The sequence below is a fragment of the Eubalaena glacialis genome, chromosome 4 (genome assembly GCF_028564815.1).
Source record: "Eubalaena glacialis isolate mEubGla1 chromosome 4, mEubGla1.1.hap2.+ XY, whole genome shotgun sequence".
NCBI classification, from domain to species: domain Eukaryota; kingdom Metazoa; phylum Chordata; class Mammalia; order Artiodactyla; family Balaenidae; genus Eubalaena; species Eubalaena glacialis.
In genome coordinates this window covers 94795322-94809177 of record NC_083719.1, presented here as the reverse complement: position 1 = coordinate 94809177, position 13856 = coordinate 94795322, and the positions used below count along the sequence as shown (strand labels likewise).

The 13856-nt window shown below is 37.7% G+C and overlaps 1 protein-coding gene across 2 annotated transcripts in view; it reads left to right on the top strand.

The window, feature by feature from the left end:
* PGGT1B (protein geranylgeranyltransferase type I subunit beta) overlaps positions 1-7974 on the top strand; it is a 60606-nt gene extending 52632 nt beyond the window's left edge. Inside the window, exons 9-10 of one of the 2 annotated variants that reach the window (XM_061189527.1) lie at positions 2645-2808; positions 7801-7974. In XM_061189527.1, coding sequence (XP_061045510.1) covers positions 2645-2808; positions 7801-7860 — 224 coding nt within the window. In that variant the 3' untranslated portion in view covers positions 7861-7974. Of the gene's footprint in view, positions 1-2644; positions 2838-7800 lie in introns of those variants that run through there. The other variant, XM_061189528.1, reaches the window with a different exon arrangement.
* The last annotated feature ends 5882 nt before the right edge of the window (positions 7975-13856 follow it).

The window sequence follows — 13856 nt, the reverse complement described above, 5'->3', positions numbered from 1 at the left end:
TTGTTAGCAATAAGTCAGAACACTGACACTTTTGATAAGCAAATTGACCAAGTATTAGCTATAAATATATGACACTGGATTGAAGGAAAGATTGTTTTTGCAGCATTGCAGTAGTGTCATGGTTTTCATTATGAGTCTAGAACCTCTTCACCTCCTCTCGTCATGGAACGGTTACGGTCAGAATATGTACCTGAATCGAGATACAGATAAGGGGTGCATGGAATCATGTTTTTTTACCTGAAGTGAGCAGGAGTATTTCCTGACATCCATATTTATGTGTATTTTCATGCAAAATATGCTTCTTTTTAAAAAAATGTACAATGCTTTTAATTTCTAAAGCAAAATAATATTTTTAAATTTGGTATCTATAACACATAGCTATAAATATGTTTGAAAAGTGCCTCAAGAAAACAATTCTTTTGGTATTGATTCCATTGTTTTCAATCAGTACATGGTACTATTTTAAAAAATAATGTACTGTTTTAACAAATAATGGGAATAGGGAAATGACAGTCTCTTGAAAAGCATTTGTTATATAAACGTATTGAGATACATTTTGATTTTTTACAGTAGCTTTTTTAAAAGAAAATTCTTGGAGCTTTTTCCTAGAGAGATCAGTTGTTAAGTTTAACATTTGAGTAAATACTTGGATGTAATATTTCTTATAGATACGTTACAATGTCTTCAGATCCTGTACATTACAGAGCATAGGAAGTCTTTGTATGATAAATTGAATTTATGTGGAAAAGATCTGTTCCCAGAGCTGTTATAAAAATCATTTTAGTAAGAGTTTTTTAAATTAGCTTATTCTTGGTTCTAATAAATCAATCTAGTAGCAGATTTGACACACAGAGATTTTATATACATTTATAGGAAAAACTTATGAAAAGAATGAAGTTTTATTATGAGGAAAATATATATTTCAGCATCTAAAGTGCTTGAATACGTCACTACCTACAAAGAGTTTTTTTAAATTTGTTTTTGAGGATTGAAACGTTTAACTTCTATTTCATTAGCTTTTACAAAAAATCCTTTTGAGAAAAAAAATTATTCTTACATTACTGGAAAGTGTAAGATCCTATTTTATTTATTCTAAGTGTATTTTCTGTTGCATTCTTTTTTATTATTATTATTAATTTATTTATTTTTGGCTGTGTTGGGTCTTCGTTTCTGTGCGAGGGCTTTCTCTAGTTGCGGCAAGCGGGGGCCACTCTTCATCGCGGTGCGCGGGCCTCTCACTATGGCGGCCTCTCTTGTTGCGGAGCACAGGCTCCAGACGCGCAGGCTCAGTAGTTGTGGCTCACGGGCCTAGTTGCTCCGCGGCACGTGGGATCCTCCCAGACCAGGGCTCGAACCCGTGTCCCCTGCATCGGCAGGCAGACCCTCAACCACTGCGCCACCAGGGAAGCCCTTCTGTTGCATTCTTTTCCTAGAAAAGTTTCCTTATTTCTACACAATAAAATTTAATGTTGCTTTTTAATTTTAGAAAAACTGCAAGAAAACTATAATAGTATAGGAAAAATCAAGTTTATTTTTTGTGGTCTGAAAATTAGAGGAAAATGAGCTAGAAGAAACCTAAGTATTCTCTGAAAAAGACATAAAAGGGGATTAACATGGACCTTCATTGGTGAAATAACTTTTTCACAAATAACATTGAGTAAGCACAACTATCTGTCATTCCTTTTTTGAAAAGTAAATGATGCTTTTGTAAGTAAAACTTTCTCTTTAATTCTTTTGACACAAAAGATGTTTTGAACTTTAATAGCTCATGAGACCATAAATGATGACAAACTCAAAAACAGAAAAAAATTTTGACTGCTACAAAATCTGCTTTTTGTAGTGTTCCCATAACTGCAGTTCTCTGAGCTCTTTCAGAAGTCATATAAGGCTCTCAGGCAAGCAACAGCCATGTGATTTCAGTGGCCATTTAATGGAAGAAAGTTGCTGCCCCCTGAAAGATGGGAAACGGTAGTGAGGCCACTGTAGAAGAATTGTTATGGTATGAACACTCACATTATTCTGACCAAATAGAATGTGTGAGTTTGTTTTTATTGTCAGGTCAGATATTTTTAGAATGACTGACATTACCTGAAATAGGGAAATTAAATATGGTACAGCATTCCAGAATGGATTATTTTGCCTAAGCTTCTTTCACTTAACATAGTATTGTCATCGTATATGGTTTAGGAACTGTCAGAGGTAAAACTTAAGGGGGAGGGCTAATGCTACTTAGATTCTGAGGTTTATTTTCACTTTGAATAAAAAAATTTCTGTTTATGATATAAAACTCCTTGTTTCCATACTCTATAGTAAGCAAAAGGGAAAACCCATTAGAGTGAGAAGTCTTTTATATCACTGGTACTCTTCCTTTTTGTTCTTTAATCACAGAGGATGTTGGTAATGTCACTTCTTCAGCTAGGAACTGTTCTCCTTTGTTAGTGATGTTTTCTTGATAATGTATCATCTGATTTTGATCACCTGGTTTTTAAAAATTTGGGGTTTGAGACTTGAGAAAGCAAATATTTCAAAAACTGTATTTAGTATTTTTCTAAATTTATTTTTAATGTAGTGATGGGCTGATAAGTAGCTAAAATATTTTGTACAAATAAGAATGCCTGTTGTGATAAAACTGCCTTATTTTCAGATGCTTTGCATGCATACTTTGGAATTTGTGGCCTGTCACTAATGGAGGAAAGTGGCATTTGTAAAGTTCATCCTGCCCTGAACGTAAGCACACGGACTTCTGAGCGCCTTCGAGATCTCCATCAGAGCTGGAAAACCAAGGACTCTAAACAGTGCTCAGAGAATGTACACATCTCCACATGACTAACTTTAGATTGGGTGGGTGGGGGGGATTTGTAGCCTAACTGTAGCTCAAGGTTAAAAGCCATGTATAACCAAGTGTGCTCTTTTTTTTAAGAGGTAGAGTCTTACAATCGAATCTTCTGCTGATGTCACTTTGGTATATGGTCTTGAGCCAGTAACCTTCATACTAGGTTTCAAGGAAATCTTTGTTGAAGTTTGAACCACAGTGGACTCTGTTGTGGTTCTTAAATGTTTATATACTGTATTTCTAAGTTCTTTGAGGCAAACTAACTATGTATGAAGGTCATCTTTTTAAAAAGCTCTTCAGTACAAAATTGTATCATAAATACAAATCTTCAAAAGGAGTTTACAGTTCACATAGCATTGATAATCTTCAGGTGAACACTTAGTGATCATTTAAAAAGCTTGACTGCTGATGGTAGAACATTGCTTTAATGAATCAAGCATCTGGGATTATTCTTTGAAAACAGATGATCCCATAATTTTTAAAAAGAAGACTTATTTTGACTTAAGTAAAATGTGCCAGTTAAACTTTTGTGGCCTATACAAATGAAATTAACTTCATAGCAAGAATGAATAGGCTTAACTAATACAATAATTTTCTAAAGGGAGATTGTTTTAAGAAGACTATTATGTAACTGAGGGACAAGTAATATAACTGTATGTGATTGTGAATGGGAAAGTTTTGTGCTGTGTGGGTCATTTATTTTAGATGTTGCTGGGGTAAATAACAGTTACGTTTGATTTTAATCTCAAATCATTAGTTGCTTTTTTTTCGTTTCTGCAGAGAAAAAAGTCTTATCTAGAAGGAAAGCCATTTAATGGTTTTGTTTCTTTTTCTGAGATATGTGATACTGTAAATTATACTTGTACTTTTATAACTGAGTTATTTTTAGCCATTTGGATTCTTATTTTTAGTTTGTTGCCCCAGTGTGTTAGCTGCTCTAATTTCAAACTGATGATTTTCTAATTTTTTCAAATGAAATAAGTAAACATTTAAGTAAAAAAAATAGCACCACTCAAGTAAAGTTAATGGTGTAGCTCTATACATGGTCATTCATATTTTGTATTTTCAGGTAAGTGGGAAGGAAATGTACCATTTAGGGGTTAAGGACTGGGGTTTTGCTTTTCTTTGTTTTGTTTTCTTCATTCTGTGACCTAGCTAATTGTAAAGGAGTTAGTATAAAAACTCATCTTTATTAGTAATCAATTTATCAATAAATTACATCTGTCACTGTTGCTCTATGACGTTCAGAGTTATGAGAGCAGTGCTGAAATGGAGATGGAAATCTCTTCACCAGAGGGACTGGGTTTCATTTAAAGTCTTGGTGATAATAAATGTTGGATTATTAGTTTTACAAGTATCAGTATAAAAGCTAAGTTACTAGTATCACTGTTTAGGTATTGTAATATTTAAATTTTTATTTTAATATCTTTCCTAGAGTGGAGAAAAAATACCCTTAAATAATGGTCCTTCCCAAAGGAAACCTAGTATATACTTGGAGAAATGATTCATTTATTATTGGCATGCTTAGTTTTAAACCTCAATTTGCCAAAGTCAAAAAAAATTTTTTTTTAAATTAGAAATAAAATCAGTTTTCTGATGATGGGGATAAAATAAGCCTAACAACAGATGTCATCCTTCCATGAGTTATTCCAGTTTGTACCAGTTTAAATTCTGACAAATTGACATCTACATCTCAAACTAACTCATTTCGTAGACATCAGGAGTTAAAACGGCATATATGTAACGGCTTTAGAACTATTTAAAAAGCCCCAGTTTTTTTTTTCCTGAATTGCCGTTCGTGGTTGGAAGCTTAAAAAGTTAGTAATAGTAGCCGTATTCGTATGAAGGAGAATTCCAAGGTCAAAGTATTTCAAAAAACTACTAAATATTTTCTAACTCCTTGTGTAATTTAATAGCATAAGATTATATATTACAATATGATTCTAATTGATATACTCGTGAGAGACCTCCTTGAGAAACTTTATGGACCAGTGAATGTTCACATTCCAAGCAGCATATTGACCAAAAAAATACCAGCCCATTGTGAATTGTGGAGAAACTATTACCAACTTTTTCTAAATAGTTACCTACAAGAAAAGTATTAATAAAATAAATTATAAGCACTATTTCATATATATACTTGGTTCTTTAGCAGTGGTGATAGAATAAGAAGGGGAATATGAAGTCTCAGTAACTCTGTTCCCTATGCTCTATGGCCAACTCCAGTATGGTATTTTTTAGACTATGGTAGGAGAGGCCTTGTTTTGAGCATATGCATGAAAACAAGGTTCATCAGGTCATATAACACAATTCAACCTATTTATCATCTACAGTGCTTTTAGATTTGACCTATAATATGTGTACATTTTAATTAGATCTTTAAATAATTATTTATAAATATTCAAATTCAAATAGAAGTTTTGCCGACAGTGGTACATAGTCTGAAACTGTTGGGCCTGATAATATTTGAGAGTCAGTATAGTAAGGAGGTGCTCTGGAGTCAGATGACTTGGGTTTAAATCCTAGATCTGCCAGTTCACCAGTGCGATCTTGGACCCTAACCTCCCTTTTGATAAAATGAGGGGGGAAAAATCTAACTCACAAGATTGTTTGAAGATCAAATGAGGTAATACATATAAAGTACTTAGCATAGTACTAAGTAAATAAATTCCTGAAATAAAGTAAATTCCTAATTATAATTTCTGTCATAACCATCATAAAATTGTTTTTAAAACCTCTCTTTTCTGTAATAGAGATCCCACAGAGTTTAAACTCGAGGAAGATGATGGCAGCATTGTAGTTTCTGAATCTCCCCATTCGAATCCAGAGTAACTAGGATAGCTATTCTACAAAACTAGATGACAGGGTGTCCCCATGAACTTCAGAATACAGTTTTATAAGGACAAACCACTGACCAACATAGTTTCAGCATCTGTGTGGGAGGAAGTGAAAGGCAGGCAGCTGGTTTCTGACAGCCTTGAGAATAGAACTATAACATTGCCCCCAGTTTCTCACTAGAAAGTACAGTGGGCCAGTCTGAGAACAAAAGCTGAAACTGGGAGGGGTTCTACAGGTCCCCATTTGCAGGTAAGTGTTAGAGCAATATGATATGGTCTGATGATTGTGCTAGAGCAGTCTGGGCCCTGTCCTGTATACATCTTAAAACTAATGAGATAAAGCCTAGCTAGAATTAGAATCCAAATTGGACAGGATAGGTACAATAGGACAAAGAGGAGAGAATCCAGATAAATGTTGGGAAGGAAAGTCAATATACCTAGACATTATATGTGGACATAGATAATCTTTTAAATCACTTTGTGAAAATGAAACAGGAACTTTAGGGCCATAGAGCAAAGAAAAGTCGTCCTAGGGCACCCCTTCCTCCTAAAAGTACAGGAAAACTCATTTCACCCAAAAACAAAACCAAAACCTGAGAAGGATTACAGTCAAAGCCCATTCAAAGTTGTTTTAAGGAATGAAAGAATAAGCAGCCCAATATCCCCACAGACATTGGAAGCACACCAGAAGGACATGACCACAAGACTGATGAAAACCTAGTATTTATTGATTTAAAAAAAGCCATTATGACAGGAAATTTATAGTTTTAGAGCAATATCAATAAAAATGAGAAAAGCTAAGAATTACACAATCGAGTCTTAAAAACTGGAGGAGAAAGCAAACCAAAAGGAAGTAGAAGGAAGGGATTAATAAAAAGGGGGAAGGAGGGAAGACAAGATAGACAAACCACCAGACAATCTTTTCAAGAAAAAAAGGGAGGAAGCAAAAACACAAAAGTTTAAATGACAAGAGAGAAATAACCATAAAACAGGAAAATTTTCAAAATTATAACACTACTTTGAGTAATTTTATATAATAAATTAGAAAATAATAATAATAACCTTTCTTAGAAAAATGCCAAGATTACCGAATCGATACAGAAATTCAAAACAAATGGACTCCTTACAAAAAAAAAAATCAGGCCCAGATTGTTTCAAGGGTATTTCTACCAAACTGTCATGATTAAATAATCCTAATGTTGTTTAAACAATTCCAGGGGCTGTAAAGAGACTCTTGAACCTCAAAGGGCAAAAAACACAGAAAAGGCTTCTAAATTCATTTTGTAAAGTGAACATGATAAGCATTGTTTCTAAAACCTGACAAAGTTTGTACCAAAGAGAAAATTATAGACCACTCTCACTTATGAATATATCAGTACATAAATGTTAACAGTACATTAGCAAACAATTCAACAGCACTTTCAAAAAATATTAAGTCGTGAGTAAGTTGGATTTATTATAGGAATCTGCAAGACTTATTAGACAATCCATTAATATTCATCATATTAAAAGAGTTAAGGAGAAAAATCATATGATTATCTCCATCTTTGCAGAAAAGACACTTGACAAAATTGAGCACTCATTTATGTTAAATATACTCAATAAGTAGAAATTGATGAGTAATTCATTGACACTGTACCTCTGCCCAAAAGCCAGCATCTTAATGTCGATACTAAAGTCAGGAACAAGGCCCACTATGTCCTCTACTATTTAACTTTGTGTTGGGGGATTTAGTCAATGAGATTAGACAAAAGAAAACAAAGACGTGAATTGAAAAGGAAGAGGAAAACTATTTTTGAATATGATTTTATATCTGGAAAACACAAAGGAATTTGTTGAAAAGCTGTAAGAGAACTTAGTAAAGTAGCAATTGCATACAAGTAACATACAGCTATCAGTAGCCTTCACCAGACACGAGTGCATACTCTGATTCCATTTAGATGAAGTTCAAAATGGGCAAGATTGTCTATGGTGTCAGAAATCAGTGCCCCCATTCAACCACTACCTCCCTCCTCAAAGGTAAGCACTATCATGACTTAAATCACCATCAGTTATGTCTGGCTTTGAACTTTCTGTAAGTGGAATCATAATCGACACATTAGTTTTCAGCTGGTTTCTTTTGCTCCACAGGGACTGGAAGAGTACAAGGCAGAGTCTGTGGTGCTGGCGATGTTCTGTTTCATAACTTAGGTGCTGGTTACATAGGTGCATTCACTTTATGAATATCAAGCTGTACACTTATGATTTGTGCACTTTTCTGTATGTATAATTACAGTTCAATAAAAATGTTTACTAAAAAGAATAAAAGACTATATATGTATATAAACCTAAACTAGTTAGAAGATGTTCTTGAAGAGAAGATCCCTTTTATGATTGCAAAAAAAGAAACAAAAACAAGAAACATATATGTAAACTTGAGGTCCAAAACCTGTATAAGAAAATCTTTAAAAAACTCTTGAAAGCCCTCACGTGGCTCTGGTGCACACTGAAATTTGAGAACCAATCACTGATTTAGAAAAAGCAGCTTGGGCAGGAGAAGCAAGTAAGAACCCCATAATTATTTGCAAATGTAAATTTTAAAAAGTTTTAGTTAACAGTAAGCTGAGTGCGATTCAACAATGTGATCTTTGCTCCCACCCCAAAACTAATGTGATCTTAGTCTGTGGTAATAGGGTTGAAATGTAATGAATGCTCAGCTATGCAAAGAAAATATGACATTTATTTTCTCAAATGGACCCAATCTTCATTTGCCCGTATCTTTGTCTGTCAGGAGGTAGCGGAGGCTAAGGAGCGGGGCCATTTAAATTTGTCAGCTAACAAACAATCTCAGTCTCTTCTGATATCAGTGTTTTTTTTTTCTCTCTTGCTCCTTGTTGGCTGAGTATATGCGCCTCTTGGCAGTTCGTGGGGGCCTCTGTTGCAGGTTGCTGCTCTGATCTGGTGTCTGCCGCCGGTCTAGTGTGGCCTTTGCAGGTGGGTTGCTGCCATTTGCCGCTAATTTCACAGTCCCAGCACTATGGCCTTTTTGCTCTAATCCCAGGCCACCGCCAATCTCCCTGATTTTAGTGACGCTGTATCTGCACCCTCCTGTCTCCTTCACACACACACCCCACCCCATCTCTTTGGCCTGTGCAGAAGCTCCTAGGTCTTTATTCCTGAAACACTGTCTTCATTTCATATATCTAGTAACCTCCCCTCCCACTTCAATGGTACTGAGCCACCCGGGATGTAGAGGTAAGCTAAAACTATTTCTCCTAGGACTGCAGCCTCTTCTAGGAAGCCTGGAGAAGCAGGTCAGAAGGCCACCTCACGTACCACATGTCTAAATATTTAAGAGTTACAAATCACACCAGAAAATTATGTTCTATCCTCCTAGACTGACAAATATATCATAATAACAGATTTGGGGGGAAAAAAAGCAAGTCATACCGAATAATCGTGAATAGCATAAATGCACAATTAACTTCACTTTCCACCCCAGGCCGTGATTTGGCAGTCAGTGCTGCTGGGCTGGAGCAGAGCAGGCAAAGGGGAAAGATTTCTCCCTGATTTGCTGGCTTGCCAGCCCTGGCTCCCTGCAGTCATTAGAGAGATCCACAGATTACACATCCACTTCTTCTTCTTGGAGGGAGTGTAGGGGGTGGCTCTTTCACACCCACTTGATCTCTCTCCAGCCCCCTGCACCTCCTCCATCTGAGCACAAGGTTCTCTTTACTCCACACAGTCTGAGTCAGGTGATCTTCGCCCACATACGTGTCCAGCCTCCTACCCTACCAACATCACCCTATCGAGCGTCTCAAAGGAAACTGAGGCTCACATCTAGAAATCTTGGCCTCCTCAGGGTTCCCAGCCCATGGCCAGCCCTCTTTCCCCACCCTAGGCCCCCTCCCACACCTTGAGGGGCTCCCTTATGCTTATGACAAGCTCTATATCATCTCCAACTCCCTCAGGCAGCTGCTCCATCATCACACCTTGGACCCAAGTGTGTACACACACCCTGGCAGCACAGTCCAAAAAGGACCCAGGAGAGAACCCCATGTAGGCCCTGGAAGTGGGCTCACGTGGGAATTCCATGATCTCTGGTAGCTGGGGGCATGCTCTAGAAAGGGGGCCCACCAGTCTTATGGGGAGCATTGGAATGGGGCCCTCTTGCCCGGATCTAAGGGCAGTACTGACAGACTACCAGCCCCTATGTCCTTAGTTTCCTTCACACCTACTAGGCATTCCACGCACCTCCCCTCCTCTGCCCATCTCTTTCATCCTTTCCACACTTTCCCAGGGCTGCGAGTAAATAAGATTTCTCCCCTTCGTTTGTGTCAGGGACTTTCTTCATTTTCTGAGTTCTCTCTACCATTGCCTTGACATGTAAACTGGAGGGTTTTTTTTTTGTTTTTGTTTTTAATTTATTTATTTTTGGCTGCATTGGGTCTTCGTTGCTGTACGTGGGCTTTCTCTAGTTGCGGTGAGCGGGCTTCTCATTGGGGTGGCTTCTCTTGTTGCGGAGCACGGGCTCTAGGCGCATAGGCTTCAGTAGTTGTGGCATGCGGCCTCTAGAGTGCAGGCTCAGTAGTTGTGGCGCATGGGCTTAGTTGCTCATCGGCATGTGGGATCCTCCCGGAGCAGGGCTGGAACCTGTGTCCCCTGCATTGGCAGGCAGATTCTTAACCACTGCGCCACCAGGGAAGTCCTTAACTGGAGTTTAATTTATAAAATCCTTTCTCAAGTGACAAAGGCTAGCTTTATGATTCTTACTTTGCTGCAAACTCTAAAGCTGCTTATTCCCTCTCTTCCTCATTGCTGTAATATGCTAAACCTCTCAAGGTAAATGAGTGCCTCTGGTGGAACAGGAAATGCAAAGGCAAAAAAAAAATCACAGTTTTTCAAAGTTACTATCCCTGCCTATTAAAGTATCATTTTAATAGAAGTAGGGCAGCTAAAATGAAGGAGGTGATGACACCACTGTGTACTGTTGGTTTCAAGGTACCACATATTAAAAATGTCAGAAGTGGGAAGATCAGGCTTTCTAGGGGGGCAAGGAGAAATGGGCCATATTTATCATATTCAAATAGCTGAAGAGTCGTTCTGTGGAATAAGGTTTAGATTCAGTGCCAACTCTAGAATTTCTGTTTAGTGGGGGCTTAGGGGATGGCCATCGTAAGAAGGGGAGGCCTAGGGGACTTGCCTTGAAGTTGATTTGCATATCACCGACTCTGTTTATTGTGTGATCATTTGAGCTGGCTTTAGAGCATGTGAGGATTAGGGGTTAATCTTAATGTATACCCCTCCTTAGTCACATTCTGGCTCCACCAGTAACTAGACTGCTCAAAACTTTAAACATGCACAACAAATAATATTTTTCAAATAGTGGAGTTGATAAATGAATCAGTATGTGAGAAAGATAAAGGACTGCAACGTCAGAGCTGTGTGAAGCTGGAATGGAACCAGTAAGCTCCCTGCCCTGGAGAAGGTAAGCTCAGCTGGAAGACAGGGAGGAAGCAGAGGACTGCAGGCTGGCAGTGCATAGCTAGACTCACTTTCAGATGACAGTCAGTTTGGACAAGGAAGTGTCAAACAGGAAAACAGACACCATTATTTTAGAGCATTACTCCATTTCTCTAAAAGTCAGCATTCCTATTGCCTGTTCTTGAACAACCTGCATTTTCAGAGTAAACAAATCATCCTAGTTGATGAGGGAAAGTTCCAGTTTTCAGAAAAATTCTCAGTTTAAATGTAAAAGGAATGATGGGGGCAGAAAAGAACTATTTTGCAAATGCTCATAGATTCTAGGCTAAAACCATCAGTGGATACTGAAACCATTGGGAGAAAAGGTGATGGAGAATGTTAAAATGGAAGGCTCATGCTGCCAGCACCTGAATTCACTAATCAACCCCGCGGTCTCTAAAAGGAGAACAATCAGACAGTAAGAGCCTCCTGATTAATGCCGTGTGAGATACACAGTACTAGCTACAAAGTATCCTTGCCAAAAACAGCAGAGACTGAAGCTAATCAATCTGCTAGAGCTAATGTCTAGATCTCACCAGTGAAATGGGAAAAGTAAAATGGCACCACGAGGAGGCATCCAGCTGTGTCAGAGGTAGCACATCCTAAAGATAAATCTGGTTTCTTCAACAAGCCAATGGCATAAGGAAGTGGAAGGAGAGGGATAAGGTAGACTGTTCTAGATTAAAAGAAATGTAAGAGACATAGGAACACATGGACCTGACTTGGGCTTGGGTCCTTATTTAAGCAAACTAACTTTCGAAAGACATTTTTGAGAGGACTAGGGAAATTTGATATGAACTAGATATTTAGTGATATTAAATAATTATTTTAAATTTTGTTAGTTGTGATAATGGTTTGTGTTATACAAAAATTTTTTCTCATATTATAGAGGTACATTCAGAATTTGGATTGACAAATTCAGAGCTGCACTTTAAAAAGGTGAGACTCACCTCCAAAGCTTTTCATTCAGAAGGTTATGGTAGAGACAGGAATCTTTTTAAGTTCCACAGGTAATTCTGATGAGAAGCCAGGTTTAAGAATCACTGTATTAAATAACTCAAAAGGTCCATTCTAACATGGAGAGTAGATGAGCTTAAGGTGACTTCAGGCTGACAAATGTATGTCTCTTAAATGGTAGTTGGGAGCAGGGTCTTTAGGAGGCAAAGTATATATATGTACCTCCCCCTACCCCGCCCCCCGCGGCCCCGCGCGGCCCCGCCCAGCCCTGCCCAACCCCAGAAGTTCATCAGTGCTAAGAAGCCTGAAGATTTGGAAGAGAACAAAAGAGGTAAGGATCCCAGCAGCTCTTGGATTTTCTCTGGCACACCTAGCTAGATGAGGTTATGTCCAACACTGGAGAAGGAAGATGTTTTTATTGAAAACATTGAGGAAGTGGGGACTGGCTCGATGTTAATTACTATATTGAAATATTTAGATTTTATCTCTAAATCCCTCCTAGATGAAACCTAAAAATGCAGGAAGAATTTCTAGGTGGAAGGCCTATTAATATGTAAGTAGACAAATGAGTTTCAGGAAGCACTACTTCTAAGTTTTTTTCAAACATTGTACTACCTCCTCTGAGGAGAGGAAATACAGATTACAGAACATAGAGCTCCAAACCAAATTATTTCAGCTTTCATTTCTACAACAGGCATGTACCAACATTACTTTAGTGTCTAAATGACTTCAGAGAGCTTACTCCAATTCACTAAAATGAGATTTTATTTAAGTCAGAGCAGGTTGCAAACTGGGTTATAACTTGTGTGTTTAATACTCATAGTGTTTATGGAAGACACGATGCTTCTTCTCTGCTTATAAATATATAATACCATAATGAAAGTTATCCATTAAATGTTAATAGTCAGTATGGCATCTACCTGGAATATGCTTTTTCCCAGAGGTCTGTCATAGTGTGTTTGGGGAAGAGAAGGTGGTAGGAAGGGCATCAATGAAGATGTTTGCCTGTGTTAAAAAAGTATGTCTTTCCTTCCAGTTCATTTTTATTTTGTAATCTTACATCTCATTTCGATTATGTTTCACCGTTTTCTGAAGAGAGGGCAGAAACTGTCAACTGAGGACACAATTGAAAAAAATTCTGACTTACAGGGAATTTATTTCAAAGGTTTAGTTCCTTAATAAATTACTCAGGCTCTGGGTAATTTAGCTTCAGGAGACCTGATGACTTTCATCTTTTCCCCTTAAACACACAGAACAAGAAGAGCTTCAAGACGAGGTGACCCAGGAGGAAAGTGTTACTGCCCAAACCAGCAGACTAAAGGGTGCTGCAAGTGTCATCATGCTTTTCAACCACTGAGACATCTGTCTTCTCTTTTTTTTTTGAAGGTAAGCAATTATGTCAGGAAAACTTTAAACAGGACAAAAAGGGTACTGTTGATGAAGAACTCTCCTCCCACACCAACCCCCATTCTGCAGCCCTCTGCAGAGGCAACATGTGTGACCAGCTTCTATAAAAGGACCAGCACATGCAACCACATACGTGTGAATGTGTTTATACTCACACACTTACATATGATGGTGACCTCAAGACCAGTCAACTCAGCAGAAATTCAAGTTTTCATTTATTTTACGCAGCCTGGCATTTTCCTTTTCCAGATTTCTATTACCGGTTATTAGGAAAAATGGCCAATTTAATCATCTCTGTTACAATTTGAGAAAGGACTAAG